This window comes from Otolemur garnettii, unplaced genomic scaffold, assembly GCF_000181295.1.
Source record: "Otolemur garnettii isolate 467f Iridium unplaced genomic scaffold, OtoGar3 scaffold00152, whole genome shotgun sequence".
Classification (NCBI taxonomy): domain Eukaryota; kingdom Metazoa; phylum Chordata; class Mammalia; order Primates; family Galagidae; genus Otolemur; species Otolemur garnettii.
Genome location: NW_003852547.1, coordinates 1,249,010 through 1,264,878, shown reverse-complemented (window position 1 = coordinate 1,264,878; position 15,869 = coordinate 1,249,010). Strand labels below are relative to the sequence as shown.

Genomic DNA, 15,869 nt, shown 5'->3' with positions numbered 1-15,869 from the left:
AAAAAAAAAGAAATGAAAGTCAAAGTACACCCAGTCTCTGTTTCAAGCTATTTTCCCTGCATGTGGGTCAGAAGACAACAAAGCCTCTTGCTTTAATGTGCCTAGGGATGATTGGGGGATATGTGTAAATGCAGGTTCTATTCAGCAGGTCCTGGGGTAGGACCTGACATGCTACATTTCTAACCCACCCCAGAAGATCCTAATGTTAATTATTTCTCTAAAACTTCATTATAACAACTTAAAAAAAAAATGAACACACATAACATATAGATCAAATCATGGCTTCTAATCACTAAGAAAAAAATCCATATTCCTCCTGAAAACCAATAAAACCACCCATCATCTGGCCTGCCTATCTCCCTCATTAATTTCTTGGTACCTTCTCCTTCACTAACTGTGCTCTCACCTTCTTATGGTTCTTCAAAAAAGAGAAGCACAATGTGAGTAGCAAAGACACACATCTACAGAAAATCTGAAGTTTAAAAAAGTATGAATCCTGTTTTCTTTAACAATGGTTACGAAATAAATGCCCTATAAAGTAAATCCAGCCCCTTGGTCATTAAAGAAGAGAGGAGATTGCAGAAAGGGGATGACAAGTAAAGCTTACTGAGAGATGGAGAAGGACAAGGTGCTTAACAAACCTGTTTCTAATCCAACAGATGTCTTAAAGAAGAGATTTTATATTATTGCGGACAGATGATCTTACCCAGTGACACCAAGTTACTGTAGTTCTCCAACATCACATCCAGATATAAGTCCCTCTGAGCATGGTCCAGGCATTCCCATTCCTCCTGAGAGAAGTTGATGGCCACATCCCTGAATGTCACCAATCCCTGAAAACAAAAACCTACATATTACCTGTAAAATTAAAGAAAATACTTCCAAGAGGAAAAAAGAAGTTAAGAAGGACAAACCACCAAAAAAGAGAAAATACAACAATGAAGTAAGCTAGAAGCCTACTTGACACAAGTAGGAAAAAGCAAGAAAATTAGAGCAGCTGAAGCAGAATATCTACATGTTATAGAAGAATCCTGTCATAGCACAAAACTTCCTGGCTACTGTAAGATAACCTGTCTGGTAATATATAAAATAATCACAGTTTTCTTCTCCATCAAATAAAAGGTGTGTGTATATATACATATATGCAATTATATAATCCACTATGTGTCTGCCTCAAAAATTCTTCGTAAATGTCAATTGCTAATCATCTTTTCCTTTTAAAAACTAAGAAAACAAAAACATGGCTCGGCGCCTGTGGCTCAATCGGCTAAGGTGCCAGCCACATACACCTAAGGTGGTGGGTTCGAATCTCCAGCCCGGGCCCACCAAACAATGATGGCTGCAATCAAAAAATGGCCGGCGCTGTGGCGGGTGCCTGTAGTCCCAGCTACTTGGGAGGCTGAGGCAGGAGACTCGCTTGAGCCCAGGAGTTGGAGGTTGCTGTGAGCTGTCAGGTCATGGCACTCTACCCAGGGGGATAGCTCGAGGCTCCGTCTCAAAAAAAAAAAAAGAAAACAAAAACATTTCCCCAAATGTATTATATAATCTCTATTTTATAAAAATGATTTCCATTAAATTGGGGATTATCATCAAGCTTCAAGTACACTATTCTGTTACATTATAGCAAAAGCATTACTAATTATTACCACTTACTATAATGGTAAATAAAATTTTTTTTTCTTTTTGGCCAGGGTTGGGTTTGAACCTGCCACCTCCAGCATATGGGGCTGGTGCCCTACTCCTTTGAGCCACAGGCGCCACCCCTAAATAAAATATTTTTATTAGCTGAAATTCATTTCATCCTCTGGATATATGAGATTAGTAGAGTTATGGTATTTGTTACAGTTTCTTTTTTTGGCTGGGGCTGGGTTTGAGCCCACCACCTCTGGTATATGGGGCTAGTGCCCTACTCCTTTGAGACACAGGTGCTGCCCTAGAGTTAGGGTATTTGTACATTTAGAATGAACAAATTTTCTGAAGATTTTCTTAATTCTGGGAATGTTCTCACTTGTTACCATCAACCACCCTTGCTTAATACTTTCCTGTCCCTGAGATAAACTTATTGACGTAAAGTGTTGCACTTGACATAGATATTACCCAAGACCAACATGTCCTGGTCAATGGACTTCAAAATCCATTAGTTCAAAGTTCACTGGAAGTCGAGTCCTTTGTGATTCCAAAGGCTACCAGTGTTCATCTCTTAAGGAACCCCTGGGAAGAACCACTCATGCTCTATTCTAAACAGAAGAGCCTCCCAAAGCATAAAACAGTGTCACATAAACTAAGGCTGAGACCAAGCAATCCCAAATTCCATCTTATCTCTCTGGAAAACCAGGCCCTTGGAGGAATTCCAAGTTTTCCCATGTGGTTCAATGGGACCCTCATCACTAACTTACCACACTACAGTCTTGACATAGTAATGAGAAATTCAGGTAAGAGAAAATGGTGCAGACCTCAATGAACAAAGGTGATAACAAATGTGATGATAAAGGGCACTACCCAGCCTTGCATAGGTATGTCATAGTTAAACACCTAAGCTCTCCTGGAGAACACATAAACTACTGAAGCTGTTCTGAGTGACCATCTAATTGTCTACGGGCAGAGTATTTTGACTGGATTCTTCACTACCTGCCCTCTACTCAGCATCTTGCTCTGAAAAAGGAAAACTATTCCTTTCAAAAATCTTATGAAGTCTTCCATTCTCTTCCCTTTCTTCCTTTATATGAGCCCTGTTGGTGCCTTTGATAGATGAAGTCAATCCACTGTTGGTTTTCCTTATATACAAGTAAAAGCATACTATATTTTATATTTCTTTGAACTTTCTTTGATAGAAGTTTAAGTCTCTTAAGCTCCATTCCTCCACTGCTGTATCACTGACTGCTCTTGCTAGAAGACTGACACACAGGAGATGTTGAACATGATCAATGATGACACTGGAAAGGGGAGAGGCACACAGGGAGTTATGGGCATCATCCAATAGGCACTAATGGTTATTTGGCACCATTCTTCACTGAGATAGGAGGAACTGAGAAGTAGGTTCAGGGATAGAGTTTTGTCAGGCAGAAAGCCTTAAAAAATTAAAAGATTCATTTTTCCCTTTCATAAAGGGAAAAATACCAACTTACATCAGTCATGGTTCGAGAACTGTAAGAACTAATTAATGCTCCATGAGGTTCCTCTATTGGTGAGGCACAGAATCCAGAAAAGCCAGAACTGGGGAAGGAAAATGCAGCATTAGACCAGGGATGCTTATCTTCTCCATTCCTACTTATACTCCACACCCCATACACCACTGATGGAACCTAAACTCTCACTCCAAGTCCCAAGGTTTTTTAGCAAGGTTTCTAGTAGTACCTGGGAGATGCTAATCTGGGCATGGGTTTAGACTACTCAGTCGTGCCCAGATCAGATCCTCCTCCCATTTCTACCTCTCAGGAATGATAAATGGCCACGTGGTCCAAGCCAGAATGTCCTTCATGGGCCCAGGACTGAAGGAAATTAGTCAAGACACAGGAGCTTGACAGGATGGAGCAGAAATTTCTCAAAGCCCCCCATATGCTGACTTCCTAATATACCAGAACCTCTGTGACACAGAACTCAGAAATAATCAAGATATACTATCAATAGAAAAAATAAGTTATGAGATATACAATATGATTACATCTATAAAATACACATATATGCACATACATAAAGACTGGCAATCAAACATCAATAGATAAAAAAAGTTTGGAAAGTGGCTCGGCGCCTGTAGCAACCGGCTAAGGCGCCAGCCACATACACCTAAGATGGCGGGTTCGAATCCCCAGCCCGGACCCGCCAAACAACAATGATGGTGGCAACCAAAAAATAGCCTGGCGTTGTGGCGGGCGCCTGTGGTCCCAGCTACTTGGGAGGCTGAGGCAGGAGACTCGCTTGAGCCCAGGAGTTGGAGGTTGCTGTGAGCTGTAATGCCACGGCACTCTGCCCAGGGGGACAGCTTGAGGCTCTGTCTCAAAAAAAAAAAAAAGTTCAGAAAGTTACACATTTATATATTAATAATGTTAATCTTTTTATTGTGATCACAATGTTCTTTTGTTTCAGTATTCTGCATAACTGTGTTAACCATGGCCATGAATTATATTAACTCTATGATTTCTACATATGCCCATGTACTGCCTAGAAAAAAATGGCTGAAATTCCCCGAGTAATACTGGGGATATAATGATGACGTCTTGATCCTGCTTCCCTTCATGCCTTCTTAATAGATGGGTTTAATTTGCAGCTGAACCTATCTCAGCCATGGTACCTTCTAGATAACAGCTGAATCACCTGATCATATTAGTCTCACGTTGCAGCTAAATTAGTAGAATACAAACTATAGACAGCTGACAGAGTAAGTTCCAGTTGTCTCCATACAGTTGGCTGTGATCCAATAATATTGCTTATACTTTCCTATGAGTTCCTAAGGCAGGTCACCTGGATTGCCTATTGGCCTTTCTTAGTAGCTGTCTTACACTTATTTCTATGCATATTTGCTTTGTCTTAAAAATAGAGACAAAATAAATTATGTCTTCTAGTCATTGTATTACCATCCCCCAAATACTGCTATCACAGGATCTTGCATTTGGGGAAAAGTCTAACCCCAAATTCTACTTCTAGAAACGTATCCTTAAGAAACAACTGGAAAAGCAGACAAGATGTATACACAAAAAATATTAAACCAAAAAAAATTTCCAATAACTAAAACCTAGAAGCTATGTAATAGTAGGCAAAAGGTTTAAAAAATTATGACTCAGCTTGGTGCTTGTAGCTCAAGTGGCTAAGTTGCCAGCCACATATGCCGAAGCTGGCAGATTTGAATCCAGCCTGAGCCTGCCAAACAACAACTACAACCAAAAATAGCCAGGCATTGTGGCAGGTACCTGTTGTCCCAGCTACTCGAGAGGCTGAGGCAAGATAATCACTTAAGCCCAGGAGCTGGAGATTGCTGTGAGCTGTGACGCCATTGCACTCTACCCAGGTGATAGCTTGAGGCTCCGATTAAAAAAAAAAAAAATTATGACCCACTATACCCTCCCTAATTGGTTAATATTAATTGAAAACATCCATGACCCAACTTGTTGAGGCAATCAGGTCTGTAACATCATGTGGGGGGTATATTCTGTTGAAATTAAGATAAAAGTTCTGGTATAAGACTTTCAAGATGTGAATCTGAGCTTAATGGTTACCAATTTCTTGGTACTTCTGTTTCCTCATCAACAAAAGAGAGACGAGAACAGTGTTTACCATAGATGGCTGCATTTAAGAATAAGTAAAAAAAATCCATTCAACAATTGAATGGTATAGGCTGTGCCCATAGCTCAGTGGGGAGCACCAGCCACAAACACAGAGGCTGGAGGGCTTGAACCCAGCTGGCCCACCTAAAACAATGACAACTGCAACAAGAAAAATAGTCAGGCATTGCAGCAGGCACCTGTAGTCCCAGCTACTTGGAATGCTGAGGCAAGAGAATCACTTGAATCTAAGAGTTTGAGGTTGCCGTTAGCTGCGATGCCACAGCACTCTACTAACGGTGACATAGTGAGACTCTGACTCAAAAAAAAAAATTGAATGGTATATAAAAGTTACTTAAATATAAATTTTAGCCATTACTATTGGAGATAAAGAATATTACCCATCAGAACAGCACCTGTGGCTCAAAGGAGTAAGGCGCCAGCCCCATATGCCAGAGGTGGCAGGTTCAAACTCAGCCCTGGCCAAAAAAAAAAAAAAAGAATATTATCATCTATTATGCCAATATAACAAAAAAACTTAATGCTATCATTTCTATTTTGCTCAAAGTAAATTTCTGTTTCTCGAGCTTGCATTCTAATAATGCTAACTAAAATTTCAAGAGTCAGGCATTGGCTTAGTGCCTGTAGCTCAGTGGCTAGGGCACTAGACACATACACTGGAGCTGGCAGGTATGAATCCAACCTGGGCCTGCCAAACAACAATGACAACTACAACAAAAAAAGCCAGGCGTTGTGGCCAGCGCCTGTAGTCCCAGCTACTTGGGATGCTAAAGCAAGAGAATCACTTAAGCCCAAGAGTTTCAGGTTGCTGTGAGCTGTGATATCACGGCACTATATCAAGGGTGACAAAGTGAGATTCTGTTTCGAAAAAAAAAAAGAGTCAGGCATTGAGCACATTATTCTCCCTGAACAACAATATAAGCAAAAAAGGTTTTCAGAAAGATGTAGAGGAAGTATCCCTTCCTCCTAGATTCAGATGAAGAGACACAATTCAGCATTATGAAGCTGTCTCAGAAAATACAACCAATTAGGTGTCAAGCTGAGAACTTAGAGGTTCAATCTTGGTCTCAACAAATTGGTGGTTTACTTGAGTATTTACAACTAAATCTTATTCTACCATCTGGCATTTATACCTGTCCTTGGAAATATTATTTGTAAAATATAATATGTCTTTTGTAAGATGGCTGTATATTGGAGATTATTACCACTATTACTATTCTCAGTGGAAGTAACCTTTAAAATAATCTAATTCTGGGCTTGGGCCTCTAGGGTGCCAGCCATATACACTGGAGCTGGTGGGTTTGAATCCAGCCTGGGGCTTCCAAACGACAATGACAACTGCAACCAAAAAATGGCTGGATATTGTGGCGGGCACCTGTGGTCTCAGCTACTTGGGAGGCTGAGGCAAAAGCATTGCTTAAGCCCAAGAGTTGCACGGTGACATGGTAAGACTCTGTCTCAGGAAGGAAGGAAAAAAAAAAATCTCATTCTGAAAGTCTGTTTTTGTTGTCCTTGTAATTTTTTTTTTTTTTTTTTTGAGACAGAGTTTCAATATGTCACCCTTGGCAGAGAGTGCCATGGAGTCACAGCTCATAGCAACCTCAAACTCTTGGGCTTAAGTGATTCTCTTGCCTCAGCCTCCCAAGTAGCTGGGACTATTTGTTGTTGTCATTGTTTTTTTAACAGGCCAGGGCCAGGTTTGAACCTACCGGCCCCAGTACTTGTGGCCAGCACCCTAATCACTGAGCTATGGGCACCAAGCCCCAGTAATTAATTTTTAAATGGCATTTCTGTAATCCTAAAAGTTTTAAATATTTCAAATAAGAAGGTAATAACTGGTATTTCCCTCTTCTCTCTAAATAGCCAAGATTAAAATAAAAACCATATTTAGGTTGGATTTCTTTTTGTTTTTTTTTTTTTTAGAGACAGGCTCTTTTTTAGGTTTAGGCTCCTCTCAAACTCCTGAGCTCAAGCAATCCCGCTGCCTGACCCTCCCAGAGTGCTAGGATCATAGGCGTGAGCCACCATACCAAGCTAGGTTGGATTTCCTTTTCAAACTAAGAGCTATTAAACCATCAACTCATTTATATTATACAGTGCTTTTATTCTGCAGAAACTAAACAAGACACATAGACTCATAAGAAAAAAAATATAAATAAAAAATACCAAAATATTAAGAATGGTCAACTCTAGAAGTTGTAATTTTAACTTCCTTTTCTATACATCTCCTGGATCGCTGAATTTTTTGCACCAAGTCTGCATTAATTCCATAATCAGAAATACGTGCATATAAGCTCAGTGCCTGTAGCACAGTGGTTATGGCACCAGCCACATACACTGAGGGTGGCGGGATTGAACTGGCCCAGACCAAGTAAACAACTGCAACGAAAAATAGCTGGGCATTGTGGTGGGCGCCTATAGTCCCAGCTACTTGGGAGGCTGAGGCAAGAGAATCACTTAAGCCCAAGAGTTGGAGGTTACTGTGAGCTGTGACTCGGCACTCTACCCAGGGCGATATAGTGAGACTCTGACTCAAAAAAAAGAAAGAAATATGTGCATAAAAGTAAAAACTAGAGTGACAGAAGAGGGGTATATTTCAGTTATTAAGAAAACTGAGCAAACAGGACCATCACTGAAAATCGGCGGCCTAAAAAAATATACCTACCAGTTCTTGAACATCCTGTAGCTGTTGCTCATCAATTTAATGAGACACTTTCACTGTGAAGAGTCTCCTGACAATCAACACAAATTAGGTAAACCACCTTCAGAGTCTGAGGAAGAAAACATATGTACATAAACAGAATGGTATTTGGTACAGAGTAGTGCGGCTGCACCTCTCTACTTTTTCACTGAATGACCAATTAAAATAACAGTTTGGATATAATCCTCGAAACATATCTTTCAAAAGTCTGTCTTATTGGATAAGATTTGTATATACAGTAATATTCTTGAGTACTTTTGTTCGTAACTATCATAATTGCTTAACATTACATCATTTACATGATCTATAAAAAGCTTATGGAGAAAGATCCAGAAATGCTACTTAACAACAACTCTTAATATTCAGTAAAACCTTATTATGGGCCAGACACTGTTCTAAGGAGTTTTACACATACAAACTCATCTTACATCATTACAACTCCATTAGGTAGGTATTTTGTCCCCATTTTATAAATGTGGCACAGAGGGTCTGAGTCAAGCCTACAAAGCTAGAACTGAAACAATCCATGCTTGGCAAAAACATTTCTTTTTTTTTTTTAGAGACAGTCTCACTTTGTCACCCTTGGTAGAGTGCCGTGGCGCCACAGCTCACAGCAATCTCTAGCTCTTGGGCTCAGCCTCCCAAGCAGCTGGGACTACAGGCACCCGCCACAACACCCAGCTATTTTTTTGTTGCAGTTTAGCTGGGGCTGGGTTTGAACCTGACAACCTCGGATATGGGGCCATCACCCTACTCACTGAGCCATAGGTGCTTCCCCACAAAGACATTTCTGCCTGAAGGTTATCTGAAGTTCCTGCCCTTACTGGTACAAACCACTCTCTTATGCTCAATGCTCAATCACAATTCCACTTTATTTTTTTATTTATTTTTTTTGAGACAGAGCCTCAAGCTGTCTCCCTGGGTAGAGTGCCGTGGCATCACAGCTCACAGCAACCTCCAACTCCTGGGCTCAAGCGAGTCTCCTGCCTCTGCCTCCCAAGTAGCTGGGACCACAGACGCCTGCCAAAATGCCCGGCTATTTTTTGGCTGCAGCCGTCATTGTTGTTTGGCGGGCCCAGGCTGGATTCGAACCTGCCACCTTAGGTGTATGTGGCTGGCGCCTTAGCCACTTGAGCCACAGGCGTTGAGCCCACAATTCCACTTTATAGGCCTCATCAAACAGGCTAGGTGCAGGGGCTCACACCTGTAATCCTAGCACTCTGGGAGGCCACGGCAGGAGGATGGTTGAGCTCTGGAGTTCAAGAACAGCTTGAAGAAGAGTGAGATTCTGTCTCTACTAAAAATAAGAAAAAGTAGCCAGGCACTGTGGTGGGCACCTGTAGTCCCAGCTACTTAGGAGACTAAGGCAAGAAGATAGCTTGTGCCCAAGAGGTTGAGGTTGCTATGAGCTAGGATGATATCAGGCACTCTAGCCTGGGAGACAGGAGTGAGACTCTATCTTAAAACAAAACAACAACAAAAAAGCCTCACAAAACACAATATTTATTGGTTGAAACTTTGCCTTGATTTAACAACCTTCCTTGGCTTGCTTTAAAAATTATGACTATTAACTGTGGCTCAAAGGAGTGAGGCACCGGCCCCATATGCTGGAGGTGGCGGGTTCAAACCCGGCCCCGGCTAAAAACTGCAAAAAAAAAAAAAAAAGAGAGATAAAAAATAGCACAATTATAAAAGGAACAATCTAACAAATACAATCAATCAGTGTAACCTAATTCTTTGTACCCTCAATGAGTCCCAAACAATAAAAAATTTAAAAATTGTCACACTCAATATGTACTAATAACATTTGTTATCACATATATTGTATCTTATGAAAAATAATCAATAAAAAGATAAAAAATAGTTTGTGCACAATACCACACGTAAATACTAACCTCGGCTCAGCGCCTGTAGCTCAGTGGCTAGGGCACCAGCCACATATACTAGAGCTGGCGGGTTCGAACCCTGCCCCAGCCTGCCAAACAATGACAACTATAACAAAAAAATAGCCAAGTGTTGTGGCGGGCACCTATAGTCCCAGCTACTTGGGAGGCTGAAGCAAGAGAACGGCTTAAGCCCAAGAGTTTGAGGTTGCTGTGAGCTGTGATGCCACAGCATTCTACTCAGGGCGACATAGTGAGACTGTCTCAAATAAATAAATAAATAAATACTAATCTCCTCAAGTAATCATAATCTAAAATAAAGCTGTAACATTAATCTCCAGGAGGTGTTTTTTTATGATATCACAATCCACTGGAGAATTTAAATAATTTGCTATCTGAGCAGGTGGCATGGTGGGTCATTCACCAGAAGGAAGACCCAGGAGACAATACTAGTCAATATATAAGCCAAGAAAAGCAAATGTTCTCATGACTTAGAAACAAAAGTAATTGTATGTACTTAAAACACACACACACAAACTCACGTGAATCTTGATTTCTAAATTGGTAAAATTTATTTTCTTCTTCTCGAGGTCCTTCTTAGGAACTTGGTGGCACTGGGGAGAAAGGGGAATCATGAAACACAAGCATCTCTCACAGTACAGACATAATTTAAAAAGAAAAAATGAGGTCTCTCTCACCTTTTCTCCTTCATGAGAGGGACCTACTTCCAAGTCTCTTTGGAAATGCTCTAAACTTTCTCTTTGTTCTCCCTAAATAAAATCTCTCTCTGTTACCCTGAACCTTGTGTAAGTTACTTTTGCTTTCTATCCTGGCTGTGCTGCCCGAGTTTTATTTTCAGTTGCCACTCACTTTTGCTTTCAGTTACCACCATGCCTCACTTGAACTTTCTAGTTCTGCCGAGTAATTGAACCAGGTCAACTGAGCTTGGGTAACTGGGACTTCTGACCCCCTCTTTTCTGGGGCCACAAAACCCAGGAAGTAAAACCCCAACATTGTTCCTGGCACAGAAGCCCCAGGAAAAAGACCCCTGGAAGACCCCTACCGTCCCCACATTCCACATTGGGATCCCAGAAACTTGCTAAGGGACAAGTGCTTTTTGACAAAGAATGTGAACACCTCAATCTCTTGGAGAAGGACTACTTTGGACTTAGGATTCAAGAAAACCCTGAGCAGGAAGGTCCTGTCTCCAGAACAAGCATATGATGAGTTCATAGAGCATGCAAGGAGACTTCCCTTGTATGGTGTTCACCTCACCACACCCAGGTCTAAAGGAGAAAAGCAGATTTGGTACCTGAACCCATAAGGACAGATCTGTGTGGAGATGGCTGTCTTGAGATGAGCCATTGCCAGAGGGACACAGCCAGCGTGATGTAACCATGCAGGGAGGGAATCTGAATGGAACAATCTGAGACCACCATTAAATACAAACTACCAGACCACCAGGCAGCAAAAAGGCTATGGAAGACATGTGTGGAACATCACTCTTTTACAGGCTTGAGCAGACACCAAAGGCCAGGTTCCTGCAGGTCCAAATCCCACTATAATGGCTACACCCAAGCACAGGCCTGCTAGGCAAGCACCCTCATAGATAGGCTAGCACCACTAACATATGTGCTTCTCTCCTGTGTACTTTTACCTGTGTTGATGTAGTTTTCATCACAACAAAATCAAGGAAACCAGACTGAGAAAGCCAGATGAGTACATACTAGAAGTTACTGTAACAGACAATGGTAGTCCCCCCCAAACCAACCATTTCAAGAATAATTGTGAAAAATTCTTGATGAACATGACAACAAACATCAGTTCCTGCAAAAAATCTACAAAATCAGATTCCTGCAGCAGGAAAAACCAGATGGAGAAAGAAACACCCTCTGTCGTGTCACAGCATCAAAGATGCAGAAATCTCTTGTAGGATCAAAGATTGAGAATGAACATGGCAAATTTTTCATTAAACCAAAAGCTGGCATGGTTTCCACCAAAAAGTTTTCTCGCTCTGGAGAATATGATATTCTTTGAGTTAAGATTGTATCATCTGAATTTGTTACATCATTTTGACGATAAACCTAGTCTTGTATTTTTTCTCTTAAAACTTTAAAAGAAGAAAAAAGAAAGAACGAAACACCTAGGGCTACATCTACCTTCTGCCACACATAACCAAATGAAATTAAAATGGAAGAAGCTGGAGTCTGTCTCTGAGTTGACAGCAATACTCAGGGACAGAGGTCTGGTTGCAATAGCTATGAAACGTATAGCTGGCCCTCAAAGAGCCTCTAAGAGGGGCCCCTTCTAGGAACTCTACCCCTAAGACTCCCTCCTCACGATGTCAGCAGGATACTTCCAGATCGAAAACTCGCATCCGAATTGCTTGAAATGTCCATTCTGGGACCTGTTGTCATATAGACATCTTGCTGTCATTTAACGGTAAGCAAGTTCAAGGATAGCATAACGGCAGGAACCTGGAACATTCCATCAAAGCAAACCACACCTACAAATAAGGCCACGTATCCCACCATCCCTAACCGCACTCACTGTCACGGAACCCCCTCTGGCCCTGTCACATAGTCTGTCACACACTGTCCCCCTCAGCTGCTCATACACACAGTCTTGAGGCTCCGGACACTACACGCCCGGTCCGTGACCCTAACCGCCTCACTTCCAGGCCCCGGATGTCACCCCTACCCTCAGGGCCAGTTCCGATACGGCCCAGTAATGTCTGCTGAGCCCTACTTGCCTCACGCGGGCTGATTACTACGTACACAACTCACCGCGCAGAGTCCAAAAACCTTGAGGACACGGGAAAGGGACACGGAGACGAGGTTAGTTTGCACCCAGAGGCTTATGGGAAATAATAACTGGGAAACTCTCAGAGGCTGGGAGCGGGTTCAAAAGAAGAGCTGAGCACTGGCACACTCGCCCAGCCCCTAAGAGACCCCCGACCCGAAGACTTCTGGGAAATGTAGTTCCCAGAGGGTGAGTGCCTGGAAGACGGAGGGAGGGCTGCTCCTTCCCAGCATGCAACTCGGCTCCGCCCGCCCGAGGCGCTTTTTGCGAAATAAGACTGGAACTCTACTTACGAGTAGAGAACAAATTAAAAGCTTTCAACAAAGGCTGGGAACTCGTTCTGGTGTCCAGAGCGGGCGACGATGGGAATGGGGTTTCCGGGGACTTAGACCTGAGTGAGCAGAAGTGTCCAGGTCAAGTCCGTGGACATGACCTCGAGCGACACCTCCTGGGTACCTTGGGTACAAGCGTCTGGCAATTGAAGAGTGGCAGTTAAACAAAACAGGTGGGTGTGTCTGTGAGTGAGTTTGTGGATCCGATTCAGTGTCTGGAACCCTGTGTGGTCTTGTTTAATATGTGTATGGACTAGTATTTAAGTTCCTGTTCGAATGAGTCTGTATCCCTAGACATGAGGTAAATTATGTTAGAGATTATATGCCACCGCGCTATTTTACTTTTTTTTTTTTTTTTTTTTTTTGAGACAGAGCCTCAAGCTGTCTCCCTGGGTAGAGTGCTATGGCATCACAGCAACCTCCAACTCCTGGGCTTAAGTGATTCTCTTGCCTCAGCCTCCCAAGTAGGTGGGACTACAGGCACCCGCCACAAGGCCCAGCTATTTTTCGGTTGTAGTTGTCATTGTTGTTTGGCAGGCCCGGGCTGTAGTCGAACCCACCGGCTCTGGTGTATGTGGCTGGGATCTTAGCCGCTTGAGCTACTTAGCCGCTGAGCCTATTTTACATTTTTAACAGCCATTTTTAAAAAGATTGTTTACTAATTAGCTTTTTCTCTGTTAACATCTTCACAAGCCCTAGTATGTAGAACAATATTACAAACCTGATATACAGATCCCACATTTCTTTCCATGTTATAAACATACGTATACACATATACACTTCACTTTAGTCCCTATTTTATAAAAAATTTTTAAAAAGTAAAATACATATACCATCTCTGTTATTTATATGTATACAGGTTAGAAGATGGTTACTGAAATGCAAAGAATCATGAGCTGATGGGTTTTAAGTGATTTCACCCGCTTTTCTTTTTTTTCTTTTTCTTTCTTTCTTTTTTTTTTTGAGATGGAGTCTCCCCTCTGTGGCTCTGGGTAGAGTACTGTGGCATCATAGCTCACAGCAACCTCAAACTCTTAGGCTCAAGCTATCCTCTTGCCTCAGCTTCCTGACTCGTTGGGACTACAGGCACCTACCACAATGCCTGGCTAATTTTTCTACTTTTAGTAGAGACAGGTGTCTCACTCTTGCTCAGCCTGGTGTGGAACTTGTGAACTCAAGCAGCCCACCCCCTTGGCCTCCCAGAGTACTAGGATTACAGGTGTGAGCCACCTGGCATGGCCAAGTGCTTCCACTTTCACAAGCCTCACCACACTGTCCAGGAAGTACATCCAATAGTTGCAAATACTCTACTGACCACCTTGTTGGAAGACACGTGCTGACTATGGTTTTAGATGTAAAAGATGCCTTTCTTTTGCATCCCCTCAGATAAAGGCTCCTAAGAGATCTTTGCTTTCAAATGGCAGTATCCTGGCTTGGTGCGTGTAGCTCAGGAGTTAGGGCACCAGCCATATCACTGAAGCTGGCAGGTTCAAACCGGCCTAAGGTAGTTAAACAATGAGAACTGCAACAAAAAATAACCAGGTGTTGTGGCAAGCACCTGTAGTCCCAGCTACTTGGGAGGCTGAGGCAAGAGAATCACTTAAGCCCAAGAGTTTGAGATTGCTGTGAGCTGTGACGCTACAGTCCTCTACAGAGGGCGATATAGTGAGATTGTGTCTCAAAAAAAAAAAAAAAAAGAAATCGAAGAAGAAGAAAACATTTTAAACACTTGATATGGCCCCAGGAATGCCAAAATGCATATAATCACACTTTTAACAACCACTTCAGCTCTAAGACTCCCTGATTTTAAAATGCCTTTGAAATGGTGTGGTGTCTCACACCTATAGTCTTAGCACTCTTTGAGGCCAAGGTGGGTATGGATTGCTTGAACTCAGGAGTTCAAGACCAGCCTGAGCAACAGTGAGACCCCATCTCTAAAAATCTAGCCAGGTGTTATGGCAGGCACCTGTAGTCCCAGCAACTCAGGAGGCTGAGGCAAGAGGTTCTGTTGAACCCAAGACTTTGAGGTTGCTGTGAGCTATGACACCAGGGCACTCTACTGAGGGTGACAAAGTGAGACTGTTTCAAAAATAAATAAAAAGCCTTTTGGCCATTTTGTACATAAAAGACAAGGCCTAAGCCTGTAGGTCTTAACTCAAACCTTTGGACCAACTAAGAAGTCAGTGGCCTGTTTCTCCAAGCGCCTTGATAGGACAACAAAGGGATGGCCTCCTTGACCCCAAGCAGGGCCTGCCACCTGTGATGTATTACTGGAGGCTGAGAAGTCTACACTGAGAAAACCCATCACTATATCTGTATTTACTGCTTACCATGTCCTTCTCTTACTACAGCAAAAGAGAGGATACTGGCTAACCTTGGGAAGGTTAGGCAGATACAAAGCCATCTTATCCAGATGTGATCCAGAGGTGAGGCTCAAAGCCATGACCGCTTTAAACCCTGTCCCTTGCTACCTGCTGAGCTCAAGCAATCTCCCACTCATCACTGTGTTTGGATAATCAAACAAGTATTTCCTGGCTGCCCTGACCTGACTGACCAGCCATTGGAAAAGTCAGAATTAGAAATGTTTATGGACGAAAACAGCTTCATAGACCAAAGTCATTGTAGAGCAGGGAATGCAGGGCACCTTGAAAGCCAAGGCTTTGTCTCTAGCCACCAGCTCAAAAGGCCTAACTTATGGCCCTCACCAGGGCTCTCCAAATAGACAAAACAGTATGTACATAGACTCAGAGTATGCTTCCTCAGTGCTGCTTGTATACAGCCCTGTATAAAAGAGAGAGAAGACTTTTAACTACTAAAAATAAAGACACCAAATATACTTCAAACAGTTTAACCTTATTAACATCTTTTTTTTTTT

General features: G+C 42.3%; 2 protein-coding genes across 4 annotated transcripts in view; one reads left to right on the top strand and one right to left on the bottom strand.

Moving 5' to 3' along the window:
• LOC100955803 (zinc finger protein 283) overlaps positions 1-12,790 on the bottom strand; it is a 19,472-nt gene extending 6,682 nt beyond the window's left edge. Inside the window, exons 1-5 of one of the 3 annotated variants that reach the window (XM_023519003.1) lie at positions 12,647-12,790; positions 10,403-10,474; positions 7,942-8,047; positions 3,126-3,213; positions 707-833 (exon numbers count right to left, since the gene is read on the bottom strand). In XM_023519003.1, coding sequence (XP_023374771.1) covers positions 707-833; positions 3,126-3,213; positions 7,942-7,973 — 247 coding nt within the window. In that variant the 5' untranslated portion in view covers positions 7,974-8,047; positions 10,403-10,474; positions 12,647-12,790. Of the gene's footprint in view, positions 1-706; positions 834-3,125; positions 3,214-7,941; positions 8,048-10,402; positions 10,475-10,558; positions 10,591-12,646 lie in introns of those variants that run through there. The other 2 variants (XM_023519002.1, XM_012811172.2) reach the window with 2 other exon arrangements.
• A 144-nt stretch (positions 12,791-12,934) lies between these two features.
• The window catches only part of LYPD5 (LY6/PLAUR domain containing 5), a 17,734-nt gene continuing 14,799 nt past the window's right edge, over positions 12,935-15,869 (top strand). The window contains exon 1 of the mRNA XM_023518972.1: positions 12,935-13,167. The gene's annotated coding sequence lies outside the window, so the exon portion shown is untranslated. The remainder of the gene's footprint in view (positions 13,168-15,869) is intronic.